The 17,609-nt window shown below is 38.8% G+C and overlaps 1 protein-coding gene across 9 annotated transcripts in view; it reads left to right on the top strand.

The window, feature by feature from the left end:
• The first annotated feature begins 87 nt into the window (after positions 1-87).
• Cacnb2 (calcium voltage-gated channel auxiliary subunit beta 2) overlaps positions 88-17,609 on the top strand; it is a 345,042-nt gene continuing 327,520 nt past the window's right edge. For 5 of the 9 annotated variants that reach the window (XM_074056573.1, XM_074056563.1, XM_074056562.1 and 2 more), the window contains exons 1-2: positions 88-219; positions 8,219-8,311. In XM_074056573.1, the coding sequence (XP_073912674.1) occupies positions 106-219; positions 8,219-8,311 (207 nt within the window). In that variant the 5' untranslated portion in view covers positions 88-105. Of the gene's footprint in view, positions 220-277; positions 622-8,218; positions 8,312-17,609 lie in introns of those variants that run through there. The other 4 variants (XM_074056568.1, XM_074056560.1, XM_074056574.1 and 1 more) reach the window with 3 other exon arrangements.

The following is a 17,609-nucleotide window of genomic DNA, read 5'->3' as shown; positions in this document are numbered from 1 at the left end:
GTCCCTGGGCGGCCCCCGGGACGGGAGCGGGGAGGGGGCGAGGGCGCGGAGGAAGGGACTGGCCGCCAGGGGCTGGCTGCTTTGCTTGGAGCCGACTTTTCGCCAATGGTCCAAAGCGACATGTCTAAGTCGCCTCCCACAGCGGCGGCGGCGGTGGCGCAGGAGATCCAGATGGAACTGCTGGAGACCGCGGCTCCCGCTGGGGCGCTTGGAGCACAGGTAGCGCGGGCGCGGCGCCCTCTCCTTTCTTTGTGAGCCGCCCGCGGGGCGCGGACCTCCGTCCCTCCCGCCGCCTCCTCTCCCACGATCGCTGGCCTCGGGGCTCCCGCCGGCCGGACTGGGTCTCCTCAGCCACCTCCTCCCTCGTGATTGCCACCCACTTCTCTCCCTGCGCTGGGGACCCTGCCTCTTTGCGCCTTTTCCTGGCTCTTCTTCGGCTTCCATTTTTCTCTGCTTCTGAAAAGCAAGTGGGAAGGGGCGCGGGAGGGGGACCTGAGGGTCTTCCCGGGCTTCTCCCCTCCACCCCACCACTGCGCCTTTGCTCCCCTCTCCTCGCTCCTGCCCGGGAGAGGCACATGGAGAGACATGAACCAGGCGGGCGGACTGGACCTGCTCAAGATCGTGAGTCCCGGTGGGCGGGAGGGGGTCCGCTGCCCGCAGCGCCTTCTCCCCCGCCTGCCCCTCTGTTCTCCCTGGAACCCGGGTGGGAGCGCGGGGTGTGCGAGGTGGGGTCGAGGCGGGCTGGGGAGAGGGTGGTGGTGGACACTTTTACACACACACACGCACACACACACCCTTTCTTGGCACTTGCCAAGGTTTGCCTGGACCCCCTCCTTCCTTCCCCTTAATGAGAGAGTGAATTGGGGACAAGAAAGTTTTTTATTTTCCAGTTCCCCTGAAACGTTAGTCATTTTTGGGAGCTCTTCCTCTCTTCTGAATATTGCCGGTTTCTGGAAAAATTCTGCTTCACGGCTTCTTGTGAAAATAGATGTCAGTTGTAGGCGTTGGGCAATGATAAGGTGGGTTTTATTTAAGGCTTTGGCAGGTACCATTTTACTGACACTTCCAGGTCTCAGAGGTAAGGGGTCTCTCCAACTTTTATCCTACCAGGGAACGGACTTCAGATTCCCAGCTCTGGGCTGCTTGGTGAGGGTTACAGTTCAAGCGTCATTCTTTGCTACAGTGGCTTTGGCTGGCTGATTGCAAGCCTACCTTTGCCAGACTGTAAATTGAGGTATGTGTGTATGTATAATTATGTATACACACATAAAATACACTAGAGAGCACATGGGAGAGTGTCATTTACTGTGTAGTACTGAGGTGGGGTGGGACACCCTAATAAAGGTTGTATATGTTTTTCTGCTGTTGTGGTTTTGAGAGGTGGGAAATGACTGCTGTACATATATGATACTGTAATAATGGCTGTTGCAAGTGGCTTTGTTGAACTTTGACCACTGGGAAATAAATATGCTAACTTAGAATATATAATTTACTTTGACTTCAGATGAAAAGATGTAGAAACTAAGGAATTGTATAATCAGAAATGCATTTCTTTTGTAGTAGTAAAACAGCTAGATTTTAGTTTGCCTTGAGTGTTTGGCTTCACAGGTAGAAGTAGAGTGTAGACAGGTAACTACCAGCTGCATTCCCATCTAGCCTCTACCAGAGGGTCTGCATTCTAATCCACACAACTCACATCTGTTTTAGACTCCTGCTTACCTTTATCTCAACACTTGCCAGGTTAGATGAAAATAAAAATGTCCTTGGAGATTCCAGGATGGCAGTCTTGAATATTGATAGAAGAAGGGATTTTTAGAGCCTCTTTTCTCTTTGATGTTCCTTGAGAGAATTGTTTTAGAAAAGTTTTTATTCTTATTATAAAAATAGAGTTCCTGGATTCTGAGAGATCAAAGTGAGCACTGGCACAAAAAGTATGACTGCATTCAGATAAGAGATGGGTCTTACTGATCTATAATTAAACTTACAATTTGTACATCAACAAATATTTATTGTGCAGCTGCATGGGGAAGTGATTCCATTATAAGACACGATTTCTTCCTTCAGAGAACTATATTCCCGTATCTGCAAGTGTGGCAGATGTCTAGCAATTGTGCAGATGGCTGTATAAGGAGCATTAAGTTTAAAAAGAGTAAACGTCACCAATGTTCTATTTTGAGTACTCTGTAAGGGTTTCATAGAAGGGGTGGCATTTGAAAAGAAATTTTAAAGGTGAATGAAATTTCAACAGAATTACAGATAGCTGGGAGCCACATGGAAAGCAGAAACAGAACTTAAAAGTCTTATCTAGAGTGTACATTTATAATCCTTATTTTGGAAGAGTGTGGAAAGGTATAAATTGGGTATAGTTAGGTATCACGCTGACCGGGCAATTTGAAGCCATGTCTTGGAGACTCTGGAACCTTTAGCGTATTGAACAATAGTAATCCGTAGAAGGGGTTTAGAAAAGGAGCCGTGAAGCAGCTTATTGGAAAGACCCACCTGGGAATGTTCTGTGAGGTAGTGTGAATTCCAGATGTGGAACTGCCAGAAAAGGAGATTGATACAACAGTTTAGGCAAGGGGTAATAAGGCCTAAAATAATAAGAGATGAAAAGATCATGGATATGACAGGTCTATGCACCAGGTATTTCAAAGGTCAAGCTGTAGGAATTAGCAGACGACTGATAGATACGGGGTAGAGAGGAGAAAGAGAGGAATGGATATATGGTAAGGTTTAATCTATTTCCTTGCTTTCTCTGCCTTCTAAAAACAAAAGCAATTTTACTTAAATTGTGTGCATATTATTTCCATTATTGGAGGGAGGCATTGCCTTGTTTATTTTATATCTGATAAATCCTCTCATCATTTGGCTTGTGTGAAACTTGGTAAAGCCATCCGTTGTAGCTCTGTTTGGGCAGAACAACCTAGCTGTAAACCCACCCCAGGAAGGAGGCTGTCTCGTGAGCATCTTCCTTTCATGAGGCATGGAGTAATAGTGTTCTGCCTTGAAATGGGAGTGCTAAGCAGTCATTGGGCTTAACAATCCTTCCTTCTTCTCCTCAGGACTGTATTACAAGTTTTATATCAACAAAGCAAAAGATACAGATTTATAAATTCCTCTCAGTCATTACTTTTTATATCAGTAATCCTGCCTAGAAGAATAGAACACTTCATACCTTCTAACCCCTTCCAGCATACTGTCATGAACAGAGTGGATATATTTTTCATGTAAGAAGTGAGCGTCCATCTAACTGAAAATTCTCGAAAGTTCTGATTTAAACTATTGCATAGCTTTTTAGGTAACCTGTTGAACAGTGCAATCTTGGAACAGTCTACTTCCAAAGTCAAGGTTCTCATGTAGGATACTATAAGCTCCAAATTTGCAAGTCTACTGCAGTAGCTGCTAGCTACCTGTTGCTTCTGAGCACTGGAAATGCAAGTCTAAACTGAGAGGTGCCATAAAGGTGAAACACACAGCACATTTCAGTATTGAATATAACACATTCTCATAAAAATAATTGATTACATGTTGAAGTGATAATATTTTCAGGATGTTGGGTTAAATAAATGCGTTGTCATAATTAATTTGGTGCTGTATGCCTTTTTAATGTGGCTACTAAAAAAATGTCCATTTCATAGGTGGCTCACATGACATTTCTGTTGGAGAGCATTACTGTGAACTATGGAACTGGTAATTCTCCAGCAGAGCAGAATGGCTCTTGGGTGAAGGTTGGGTGGATAGGAATCAGGTGATAGGGATTGAAAGTAGGACTGTGACAGAAGAGGAAATGGACAAGAAACAAGAAAGGTAGCTCAGCAATTTAGGCCTCCAAGAGATTAAAACCAGTATCTCCACTCACACCTGCAAATGAACAGACAGAAAGCAGAGGGCCTGTTTGTTTTGCTCCTAGCAACTGATCCCAGCTGCTTCCACCCTGGTTGAGTTCACCAGCTGCTTTGCAATTTGCAAGCCCATTGTAGAAAGACAGCCTGGTCATGGCAACATCCAGAACTGCCTTAGCAAGGGGCATTGTCAACAAAAGGGCAGTGGCTGTCTTCCCATGTCTTTTGAACTAAGTCAGCACTACTTTTTAGAAACTTCTGAGGTCCAGGTACAAGGTAGTCTTGTGTAGTTTCCAGATCCATGGGTCATGGGTCCTGTGCATTGTGTGTTGCTAAAACCTTCTCTCCTTCCACTGTCACTTTCCTTTTGAGTGGTAGTTTTGCTCTGGTGTTGCACAGGAGAAATTTTAAAACATCCCAATGAGAATTATGTTTCTCAGAAGTATCATATCTGAGTGATTTGAGGTTTAGTTCTGATAGTTTTAGGATTTTTTTGTTGTTGTTTGTTTTTTATGTAAACTTAACCTTTTTGTTGTATTTAACTCCTTTGAATTATACAGAATGTAGTGTTGGTCCTTTCAAAAAAAAAAAAAAAAAGCTGAGCAACACATGTTAACCCTGTAGGGGGTGGTAGCACTCTTTAATTTTGTGCCTGTAAGATGTCTATATCCTACAGATAGTATATGGCTAACACTATATAGTATTTTTATGATTAAAATGAACTTCTTATTACTTAAAGCAATTGGGCCTTTCTTAGAGATCTTTCCACGCCTGGCATTGTGAAAAAGACACAATCGTCCCTGGCTTCTCCTGCCCTCCCTGCCTGTTTATGGCCTCACTGGGCAAATCTCTTTTCTACCACACTCTCCCAAAGAGCTCTATTTGTACTACCTCCTGTTTCCTTTCTTCTTTTACATGAACTGATTCAAATAAAGATCAACTTCTTATTTTCCCTTTTTCCTGTGGAGGTAATCTCAGCCACTTCTCACCTAGCAAAGGGTACGACCATCTTGTTTACACTAAGTTATTGGTAAATAAGATTCAATTGAAGATTCCTCTCTGGATGGTTTTAGCTTTGTGTTGGCCCAGGAGATGAGGAAAGTCTAAAAGTCAAAGGATTAAACATCAAGTATGAATGCAGGCGGCGAAAATTAATTTGAAGCATCAGCATTCTGCTCATGAAGAGAACTGTCACCTTGAGGATCAAGCACAGAAGCAGCATCTTTCTTATAACTATCCCCCGAGGCTACTATGACAACATTGCTTGCCCTGCTGAAATCTTTGGTTAACTAATAACTTCTATCATTAACAACTACTGTCTCCTTTAATCATTCAGAAATTAGACTTTAATTGCCTCTGAAATCATGAACATTTATTTGCTGAGTTTAAGACAAGTCCAGTTTTAAAAGTCGATGTCAAAGAGATACACACAGGTCTAGAATTAATATGAATTTTACATATATTTTGAACGTCAATTTTTTTGGAATTTCTTAAGGAATCTAGAAGTTTTTGAAATCTTAATTTGGTTGGTGTTTTAGAACAACTGAAAGAATTTGAATTTTTCTTTGTACTGTAGTGACATCATTTGTTTCTTTTAAGCTTCATATAGTTAGTACGCTGTGAGTAGAAAGTAGTGATTTTTACATTCAATGAATAATTCAGATAAGGATGTTCCCATGGCCATGATGAACCAAGACTGTGGTGTTAAGGATTTACACAAGTAGTAGATGTAAATAGGAAAATAAGCAAAGCAGTGTATACATATTAACTGTACTATATATTATAAAGATATAAAGACATAAAAAAGTAAAGAATTGATTTTTTTAGACTGTTCCAAGAAAGGATTTATGGGCCTGCATGTGCCAGGAAGGATCTGTGGCTAGCACTTTGTACTCCAACCAAACCCCTTTCCATTATTCCTTTTCCTTCCTATAACCTGGGCTGCTCTAATGGTTAACTGTCCCAAACACTGGGTGTCATATATTTAATGTTACTAACAAGTAGTTAGAAAAACCATTACTCATGAAAGTAATGCATGTGAAGTAGAAAATTAAAACAACAATGATTTTTTCCAAATATAGTAGACTAAGTATTTGAACAGTTGCTCTTACCTGTCCCCCACTCTCCCAATTTGGGAGAGCAACCTTATTTTCAAGGATTTAGTGTAACTGAAAAAGCAAGTCATTTCACCAAAATGGACTGAATTCCAAATATTCATTAGATTAAAAGAAGCTTAATTTTCAAAAGGCAGTCTAAATTTTCACTAGCATTTTTAAGTACATAAAATAGATTATTAGTTTTCCAGAGATGCTACAATTTATTTTTAACTCATCTCGATATTGTTATAAGAAATAATGAGTAGTTACTCTATAGTTTTAGAAAAAGGGACAGTTTAAACGTGAAATGAGTAAAATAAGAGAATTGAGGTACAATTAAGCATTTCTATTTGGGCTTTGGTAAGGACGATTTATACTGACTAGGGATACCTTTAACACTATGAACAAGTTGATACTTTGAAGAGATTCCTCAAATATTCAAGTGATTGAAGGACAATGCATTTTCCTCAAAACTATCACTAGTTTGCATGTGGTTCAACGTGTCATAGTTTTTTTTACTGTGTAAACCATGTCTTAGTACAGTTAAAACTGTAATCATTCTGTCAAGTACACATCGTGTAGGTTGCTAAGTACACTAAAATAATGTTTATGGACACAATTCCCAGGGGCCTGGAAAAATTAATGTGCATTCTGAAATGCGTTCAACTTTTTGCAGAGAACAGCAGCCTCCTCTGGGACAAAATGTCGTCCACATCGTGTGGTTCTCCTAAATGCCTATTGTGCATTGGGGAACACGACAAAGCCTAAGACACCCAAACCTCTGAGTAGTGAAACACATGTATCATTAGAAAGCTGAAATAAACAACAGCAAAATTGCAAAGACACACTCTTTCACCCACTTCAAAATGGTACCTGAAGGAAAAGTGGTAATGGGATAAGGTTATAGTTTGTCTTTGTTCTCAAAAATACTAATATTTCTCATTGAGAGTAAGTAGTGCATTTAACAGAGATTGCCCCCAGTCTGGCTAAAAAAAACATGGTAGGCCTTAAAAATATTTTCACAGTAATAAGTATTTTTCCATATGGATAATGTGATTTTTTTTTTAATTTAAAGGAGGTTTTCATAGCTTATTTTAGCCTTCTTAGGCCTCATAAAATGCTCTGTCCCAACCTTTACATAGTAATTGGAAAAGGAAGAGTGTTGTTAAAAGAATGTTATTTTTCAACAGTTTACTGAATAATGTTTATGTAAGTAAGAAGAATAAGCTGTGAAGTGAAGTGAACCTTGTATAATAATTATGAAAGCCTGGCCTAGCTTGTCTTCCCTTTCACAAAGTTGAGAGTTAATTAAATGCCATGGAAACACATTTGTATTATATAAATCTCTTAGATACTTGGAAAAGAACAAACATATTTAAGAAAAAAAATTTTGCTTTAATATTATACCACTGTCTCACTGATTACAGATTCATCTAAATTACTCACAACATGAATGTTTGTAATTGATTTCAGCTTGCCTAAGTGCTGGGTATATTGTGGTTTATAAGATAATTTTAACTGAAACCTTGTTAATACACAAAACGTAACCAAGTACCACTTTAAAACTGGAATATGAATTTTTTAAGAAGGGAAAATTTGGAAATTTTGTTAATCCAATGAAGTTGCTATGAGCCTCATAATTCTTATCATATTATATTCTTTAGCTCAGTCTGTCTCCTTACTTTCCAATCTTCATGTGTGTTGCATTTTGTGTGTATCATTTTGAACCTTTCCCACGTGATAGATCTTATTCTAAATGCTGTAAATACATTATTTCATTCAATACTTCAAGTAGCCCTAGGAGGTATTATTTCGTTTAATAGACAAAGCAATCCTATTGTAAAGATGTGAAGAAAGATGCTTGGAAGGTTTCAGAAACTTATTCAAGGTCAGCAATAAGCAGGATTCCAGTCTTTGTGTATTTAAAGCTCAGCATTGAGCTATTTTTCATTTACATATTAATGTTTAATATTTGTAATAACTTTGTGCTTAGAATTACCCATGAATTGATGAACAATATTCCCAGAGCTCTGAATGTGAACTGTAGATATAATGGAAAAAGCAAGTTTATTTGTACATGTTGTGCTAGCTCAGTCCTATTGTCGAAACAAAGTCAATGTTAATGATTCTATCAATGTTGATTTTCCAATCATGCCCACCTGATGGCAACTTAGTGCTTGTTTTGACCTCTGGCATTCTCCAGGAGTAGGCCTAGATTCCTGTGAAGGGGTCCAATAATAACCTAATTTTTCTTTTTCTCCCTTTTTTATTTTTTTGTAGTCATATGGAAAAGGAGCCAGAAGGAAAAACAGATTTAAAGGGTCCGATGGAAGCACTTCATCTGATACTACCTCAAACAGCTTTGTTCGTCAGGTAGGGGAGCTCTTAAACTCATGGTTTTGAGAAGTATACTTAAAATGAAATTCATTTTTAAAGTGGTTTTAAACTCTCATCCTTATAATTCATATAGTCTTATTTTATTGAAATTGGAATGTACAGCTTAATGTCTGAATGAAAACATTTATATTTTAAGTGAGACTGTGAGTAAGAATTTTATTCATTCCTGGATAAGTTGGGAAAACCCAAGTGCAGAATTCATTAGAGGATGTCTTCAAACAGTGCCAACCGTATCACAGAAGTGATTTAGGTTGTTGGTGGTTTTTTGGAGAGGGAAGAGAGGGTATCCATCACCCCAGCTGTGAGGCTGAGATACCAGTGTTCTTGTAGGTTGAGTTTTCTGCTGCTTCCCTCTTTGGACTTGAACTGAGGAAAAAAGTTGTTCTTGGTTTTGAAATGGTTATGCTTTCAAGGTTCAAAGGAATATTGATGACTTTGAGATGTAATTGAAATGATTGCTCTCTTTGGAGACTGAGGCATAGTCTTCATTTCAGTTAACCCGTGGTGCTCCAGCTGTCTGGAACTGTCCCCTAAATAGCACCAGGTTCCCAACATAACATGTAAACACTCTTATGTATGGTAACAGAAGGGACTTCAAGTCCCAAAGGGAGCACACAGGTAGCCAGACTCCTGAGGGCTATGTCACGTTACCACTAAAGTCTTGTGAGGTGTAGGTGAGCACGCATCTTCTTTGAACACCTCTCAGTGGAATGCAAAGAGGGGTAGGAGAGTTTAAAGAGAACCTGCTTTCCTGGCTGCATAATGACCAGTTTCTGGCCAGTGCTCTCACAGATAATTTCTGGTTGGTGACAGCACACTCCCCAGAATAGTGGTCGTCAACTGGAAAAGCTGCCTTAACTATTTTGGAAGTCATCTTCTCCATTGTGTTTTGGGTCCTTTATCATGGCCCTAGTTGTATCCTTGTCCCCAATTTGTCTGGTTGGAGGGTTTCCCATAAATCCTTTTGACCTTTTGGGTTTTACTTTTGTTAGGGATGTACCACTTCTCCCTTTCTCTACCATTATTGAGTCTGATGACTGTGGTGCTAGATGAAGCCAAATGAGCCCCACCTTAAAGCAATGGTGATCAGTGTTCAGAGGGAGTAGGAAGGGTGGAAGAGGAGGCCATGATAGTGGCTTGGACACGATGTTTGTCACCATTCTGGGGATGAATGAAGGGACTCAGGATACAGGTACTTAGCTTAGGTAAATCAGGTAAAGGGAAGTCGCCCACGGTGGTCTTTTCCATTTCATCATTGGCATTTGTTCTGCCTCTGTGACAAGGAGAATTGAACCTGGATGACTAACTTTGAGTCATCATAGCCAAGGTGAACCTTGGAGGACCTGGGGCAGAAAAAAACAAGCTTCTTAGTACACATAGTAGCTGCAGCAAAGCAACAAGTTACTCCAAACAACTCACTGAATTTGCATGGAAACAAAGATTTTTAAATGAGCAAGATGCAGTGAATAAAAATTAATGGTGTAGAGTCCGTTGTCGTTCATGTAAATTTTTAAAAGATTGTCATTGAAAGGCAATCTCTGGACCCTATTTTCCAGTTGGCCTTTTGGCTGTATATTCCTCATTCTGGAATTTTGAGTACTCAATTCACAAGGCAAGAAGTGATTACCACACTGCATATAAATTAGTAGGAAAGTGTGTTTCCTCATAAGTTCTTTTTGACATAGTGTTCTTAGTAACATTATGTTTGATGGGATGCAATTATAAATGACAAGGAAAGCTGTTAAGTTATTTAAATGTAGATATAGATATGAAAACATATGTGAGCATGTAAGAAGGCAAAAAATCTATTTTAAAAAGTAAAGACAGATGTCCATCTCTTGGAATCTCATAGAACGAGTTGCTCACTATGGCGTGGATTGGGGAAAATAATTATACACCAACCCTGGGGTGACAGCTTGCATCATCCACAGAAGGAAGACTAGCATTTTGGGCAGGAACTCAGAGTTGGAAAAACTTGTAGTTTTTCTTTTGTAACTTATTCTCTATTCTGTTAAGATGACATTCATATTTTGCTGCTGTTAAAAAATAACCAAAAGCTGCCATGTCATGGCAAGATATCTAATGGAATTGGTTTTCTGAGCGTATTTGCAGATATGCATGTGGATGGTGACAATAAGCATATTGGATTATTAAATAATTTGAAAGAACACCTTTTAAATATTTTCATCATAAGTAGATTTTTTTGTTAAATAAGTGGCTTGTGTTGATTATATATTATTTACCTGTCTATGGCTAGGGCACAAAAATAATTGGTACTAGGAAAGTGTTTGGTTAGGCTGGTCATGGTTGTACACAGCTGTAATCCCAGTGACTCATGAGGTGAAAGTAGGAAGGTCAGGATCTGAGGCTGGCCCAGGCAAAATTCTAAGACCCTATCTGAAAAATGAAGTAGAAAAAGGGATGGGGTATGGCTCAAGTAAAGCCCTGAGTTCAAACTCCAAAATAGGAAGGAAGGAAAGAGAGAGGAAGGGAGGTAGAGAAGGGACCGAAAGGAGGGAGGGAGAGACGGGTTTGGCTAATATAATTGGGTTCTCTTTGGGTATTTTCTCGAAAGGGGTCTTGCTTTGTTGCCTAGGTTTATCTTAAACTTGTGGACTCAAATGATCTTGCTCTGTTAGCCTCCCAAGTAGCTGGTACTATAGACATGTACCACCACAGCCAGCTTTATTTAAAAATATCATATGATTATATTCTACTGCCTTTGAATTTAAAATTATTTGTATATAAATTTGGAAATCTTAGGTTTTAATTTTTATAGTCAGTATATTATTTAGAAGACTTTAAAAACTGGGAAACATTAGGTACTTCTAGGTAGTCCTCATAATACTGAGATTTAAAAGTTTTAGAGGTTGGAAATGTGAAAATATAACATAACGACGTTTTTAATAACAGGGATAAAATAAGAAAGTTTGTTTTGGGCTGCTCTTTCTCCTGAAAATGAATGTGTGGAATTGAAGGTGACTATCAGGAAATAAGGTCGTTAGAGGGGTAAATAAGGTTAAATGAGATGACATGTGTGCAGTTTAATAGGATACCTGTCCTCATAAAAAGAGGAGGAAGCAACAGAGATGCCATACACAAAGGAAAGGCTGTGTGAGGACACAGCAAGAAGACCGCCACCTGCAAGCCACAGAGAGAGGCCGCAGGAAAAACCAACCCTGCTGACCACCTTGATCTTGGCCTTCCAGTCCCTGAAACCATGAGAACATAAATTTCTGTGCTTAAGTGATATTTTTCTGTGGCAGCTTAAGCAGACTAACAGAGATTTATGAGCTTGAAAGGAGGTCTTTTAAAAGTTTTTTTTGGCAGTACAGGGCAGACACTCTATCACTTGAGCCACATGACAGAGTGGAATGTTGTGTCATGGTATGTATGTGTTCAACTAAAGCAAATACTGTGACACAGCTTGCCAAAGTGGTTGTACCCAATTTCAGTTGTTCACATTCTAGCCAACACTTGGTATCGTCAGTCTTCTTCATGTTAGTCACTCTGTGATAGTGTAGTGGTCGCTGTGTATTAATATCTGTTTCATGATGACTAAGCCACAATTTCCCTTGACTAGATCTGAGAAATGTCTAGGGAACATTGTGTTTGTGTTTGTGTGTGTGTGTGTGTGTGTGTGTGTGTGTGTATAAAATCTGAAAGATCTTCTGAGGGTATTTTATTCTTTGTAGTCAATAGCTCACTAAATATAATAATGAGATTAATAGCCATTTGATTAAAATTATTATATTTATAAGAATATACAGAAACGTGTTGGAATATTTCAGAACATGAAATAAAGAAAAACTACAAAATGAAAAGATAAAATGCATTTTCCTGTGGTTTTATTTTTTCAGGTTTTAACGATATATTTTTAGCCATTATCTCTTTCTGGTTCTGTAAACTTTTGTTGTCATTTTGGTGGTACTGAGATAGACTTATTCTTTATGAAGAATCATTAGTCTTACGGAAAACTTGTTTATAGATAAGTTTCTACTTTAGGCTCTATAGCAGGATTTTAGAGCTGCCATGAAGAATTATTGCAGGCATAGATGAAGGCTCCATTTTGTTAGTTAACCAGTCCACCATTATCCAACCAATTCACCATCTTTCTAGCCCTTGACATTACCAATCTATTTGAAGTCAGGAATATCACAAAGATAGGGATTCCAGGATGACCTCCCTCTTAAAGCTTATCCATTTGTCCACTCTCTATCCCAATATGGGTTCCATGATAGAGTTTGGGGGAAGGGTGTTTCTGGGTGGCCTTTGTTCATCCATAAGCTCATGGGCTATTGGTGGCAGATATCAGTGGGGTTTCCCATAAGCTGTGGAACTGAGGTTACTATTGATCCTTCTCTTTCTAAGTCCCTAGTGAAGCAACAGACTAGCTAACCTTATCTATCAAATATTTCAAAGAGCACTGTGGGTTTCCTGAAACTTTAATTGGGAAGAAACATTGATTGCATAAGTCTCTTTCCTGTTGCAGATAAAATGTAACCTGTATGCAATGTATCTACATCATTATCTATACTTACAATGTGCATATTTCTCGTGTCTGTAAATTATGACATTGTGACATTTATTTAAAATGGTTTTTTTTAAGAAACAGGATAGTTAAGCACCTGGACATTGAGGGTAGATTATGGCCCTGTCATTTATAGTTGGCTTTTACCTTTCTGTACCTCAGCATTTTCATCTGAAAAATGGTGCCTCCCTCAAAAGTTAGTTGTAAGGATTACAGGTGTTAGAACTGTACCTAATACTTAAGCAATATTTAAGACTTTGTTAATATGATTTATACATGTTGTTGTAATTTGGAACATTAAAACTTGAATAAAAAATATACCATTTCAGAGGAAATAATAACAGTTAATATTTATTAAGCATTACTGTCTGTTCCCTCTGTGGCTCCATTTTGCAGATGGGAAAATTGAGGCACAGAGAGGTAAATTTACATTTTCATAGCCACAATCATATAACAAGGGAGGATGGAGTCAGAAATTGAATATAGGTGACTGACTCCAAATTCTGTCTTGCTTTATTGGTTATGCTACACTTTTGTGTAGCAAAAGGACATGGACAAGTGAAAATCAATTGCACATGTTCAACTCTTAGCTAAGGGGTCCTGTTGAAAGAGTCCTGTCAGTGTTTTTAGGATGAATGAATCCAAAAATAAGAAGTTAGTCTGCTGCTTTTAACTTCATTCCTTATAGAAAAATGAGGGTTTCATCAGCATTGTAAATTTTGCCTAGGTGTTATGATTTTTTTTTTAAACACCAGCATCTTTTTCTTACTTCTTCCATCAAAATTACTCAAAATCCCAGTTGTGTCACCATTTCAACACACTGCACCACTTTTCTGGGAGTGTTTATTTTTTCCTTCCTTCCACAAAACTCACAGGAATATGAACCTTTTCAGATCCTGAAAGCCTCCCCACCCCACACATACTTTGCGAAAGATAAGCAGAAATGAACTTAAGCGTGAGTCACCTGCAGCCTCTGTTAGTCTGATGTGGGCAGGAATCATCTGGGCACCAAGCCAACACCTGGTTTTATGTTAGGCTCTTTTAGAAACAGTCTGTTGAAACCTTTGTTTTACAAACAGATATTTTAATTGATTAAAGGCCAGAAAATGTTAAACATGACTTGTAGGCACTGTAAATAGAATTAATGAATTCTATTGTTCACATTGTTTATATACTAAAAGATATTTAATATATAAAGCTGTTGTTATTTTGGACTGTTATTAAGATAATTATAGGTATCAGGCTTGTCTTTGATTTTAGTATAAACTCTACTCTTTGGCTGTTTTGGGAACAGACACATGAATGAGAGGATTAGCATCATAATAAACCTTATAAAGCTACAATCCTTTGGATGCTGCATTTAGTGCTTTGCAGAAATTCAGAGCTTATTAAGTGAATTAAGTTTTCTCATAATTTAGCACTTCCCTCCCATCTTCATCAAAAGAAAGAAAGGAAAAAACAAAGCAAACCAAAACCCAAAAGACCTGTTGTTTAGAAAGAAGGAAGAAGAAGGTCGTTTTAGCACTAGGTCCTAAGTGGGTAAATTTGTTTACTAGAAGAAACATCATAGGTGAAACAGGCCTTACTGCAAGGTCTACCTGGGATTGAAGGATAGAGCATTTGTGCTGTTCCTTTCAAGTGATTGTGCAAGAACTGCTAACTGTATAAATTCTTTGGTATTGCCAAGGTCAGGGAAAAGTATGTACATCTGTAAATAAGTACTGGTCATTACAGTTAAAACAACTGGGGTGGGGTGGGATGGGGTAGAAGTAGAGTTGCTTATTTCGCTTAGTTCTCATTCTCTTTGTCTTTCTGCTCTCTGTCTCTCTCTCTGTCTCTTCCCCCCTTTCCCCTCTCCCCCCTCCCTCTCTCTCCTTGTCTCTCTCCCTCTCTCTCCTTTTTCCTCTCTTCCCCTCCCTCTCTCCTGCTTCTGTCCTTTTCTTTTCTTTCATTTTCTTAGACATGTGTTCTCTCTGCCTACACTGGTGTACCTGGCAGTCTTCCTAAAATGAGCACCAAATGCTAAGGAGATGACTTGCCAGTTTTGCTTTATCTCAATGACTCTAGCGAACAGCCACTTTTCACTTAGAGCACACTGTCACCAGAGCTTCACCATAGGCTGCTGCCTTGTGTGGAGCCAGGTCTTGCCAACTGCTTATACTGATTATTTTGGTAGGTCATGGAGTTATACCAACTGGCGCTTTTTGTGCAGAGTTGTCTTAGGACTCAACATCTCTTTTTGGAATTTTCAAGTACCACTATTCTTTGTGGTTAGCGGGGAAGGACTTGACAACTGATCTGTGATTTTGCTCACCAACATATGTTGTGGTTGTAACGAAATAATCCTGCAATTGCCAAGGGCTTCCAGAATACAAATCAGGATGACAACATGGAATGAACCAAATATTTAACAGAAGGTTGCATGACACTTTGAGAACATGGTATTCTAAACAAATTCCATCGTCTCTCAGTGCCATGTTCTTGGTGCTGCTTTCTTGGACCTTTTGTATTTGTTCAGATTGGCTTTAAATACGAATGATTAATCACAGAGACACACAGTCTATTTTTTAGTTTTGTTTTGCAAAGGCAGATTAAACTGTGATGGTGATTACAGACTCCAGCCCTGTGTAGACTGATATGTTTAAGGCTGGATAAATCTTTCAGTCCTTAAATACTGGCTTGTTGCCTTGTTATGCTGCATTCGTCACAAACACAACTATAAATAATAAAGCAGTAGATTTATTGCCACTGTGATTTCCTGTAAATGTCTTTCTATCTTATTAGGCATTCATCTGGGTTTTGTGAATGGCAGAATCTATTTCCTGTCCTCTTAAGAACTCATTTTAAATATATCAGTATAAAATTATTTACCTTTTTACAAAGAAGTCCCTTGTTCTTGTTATGGTATAAGCCTAAACCTGTATATTCCTAAGAAAATTTTGCTTTTTTTTCTTTTTTGGAGACATACAGAAAGTAATAAAAGCAAGCATTAGATTTTATACCTCAACATCTAATTAGTTTTAACATGTCTAATGGAAGAATTTTTATGGGAGAACAAGGGTAGGATTACCTAAGAAATCTTCTACATTCTTAGGTTGTTTTCATGCATTTGGAACAACTACCCTAAAAACTATGCTTGTTCGAGGTTTCTATTAGTTATTTTGTGGATTGAAGCATTTTTTATCTTGCATTCTTTTTTTCCACTAAGATAAATACATCACTTTAAAACCAAGAATTATTTTTGCAGGTGATATTATTTTCTTAGACTCACAGATTTGTTTTGAATTATACCTTCCATCCTTGTCTGGTTTTCTTCTATTTTTTATTCGTCTTCTGCCAGGCTAAACTATGCAAAGCCTTAAAGTCACATACCCTGAATTAACCCCTTGGGAGTAATTGAAAATTTATTCAGATAATCTCATAGAAGGTAGCTAGTAAATGTGACTAGGAAAATAGTTTCCTTAAATACTGAATTTACAAAAAAGAGTGTGTTTCAGTTAAACCCTAAACTTTTAGGAGTGCTGCTAACGATCCCTTGCTTCGCTTAATTATTCATGATCATCGCAGGTGTTCTACGTGAGGTTGTAGGTCTGGAAATAGTTCCCTCTTCACTGTTCTGTCTTTGATACCTGGGAATATGGTCAGCACCTCTTCATATTGATTTATTTCTAGAAATATTTGCATGTGATGATTGTCAGATGCCAAAGAATTAATTTTTGAAATATTGGCTTAGATCTGAAAAATGTTTGCTGTGGTTCAGTTGAACAACTAACAATTGCAATTTTATCTCGTTGTTATTCCACACCTAGGATCACACACGTGCATTGCTGACCTGGGTTGGGGAAAAGACACTGCGCCCCCTGTCTGTGACTTCAGAACTTCTTGTACTTCCTTTCTCTCCCTGCTTATTTTAGAATTTAAGGATTAAGGAAGGGAAAAACAGGACGATGATCACAGGAGAATGGGAGAACCTTTGCCGAGTCTTCCATGGATTCATATTGGTGAAAATGTAGTGAAAGCTCTTCAAGCAGTCCCCGTCCCCTCCCACCACATCACCAATCTGTCAGAGAATTATGTTGGCTGAGAGCTTTGCATCTCTCTTAGGATGTCCTTTGTTTACACAGAAGAAGTCTTGCTCCTATTCTTGGTTTTCCTTTACACCTGGCACAGGAGAGCATAGGGCTAGTTGCCTATTTGGACTTCTGACAAGGACACTGTGCTCTGACTCTTCATTCTCCTCTCTGTCCATCCTGTCTGAGAGTCAGGGCATTGTGACCTCAGCAGCTTTTCTTTCTTGGAATGTACCGTCTTCTTTCAGCTGGCTGTTGGTCTTTATCTGCTAGGTGTGACCTTGAATCTTACTCCCATTCAGATGTTTCACTGTCATTGAAAGATGTGTTGTTTTCTCTTTGGTCAAAGTGTTGTATCTAAAATTTAGAAAATAGTCAACCTCTTTTTTTGTTTTTCTTTAATACTCTCTCACCAAAATAACAAGCAAGCAAACTTTTAAGTTGAAAGAAAAAAAAATGACATAGAGCACTTTGTTAGGATTGTTGCAATAAAGTTGCATACCCTAGGTAGCTTAAACAGAAAGTCACTCTCTCACAGTGCTGTAGGCTTAAGGTCTATGGTTGAGGTGTTACCAGGCCTGGTCCTTCTGAGGGCTGAGAGGGAGAATCTGTTCTAAGCCTTTCTCCTTGGCTTCTACATGGCTGTCTGCATCTTCAAGTGCCTGTGTTCAAA

This window comes from Castor canadensis, chromosome 15 (assembly GCF_047511655.1).
Source record: "Castor canadensis chromosome 15, mCasCan1.hap1v2, whole genome shotgun sequence".
NCBI lineage: Eukaryota > Metazoa > Chordata > Mammalia > Rodentia > Castoridae > Castor > Castor canadensis.
This window is presented reverse-complemented; position numbering and strand designations above follow the sequence as displayed.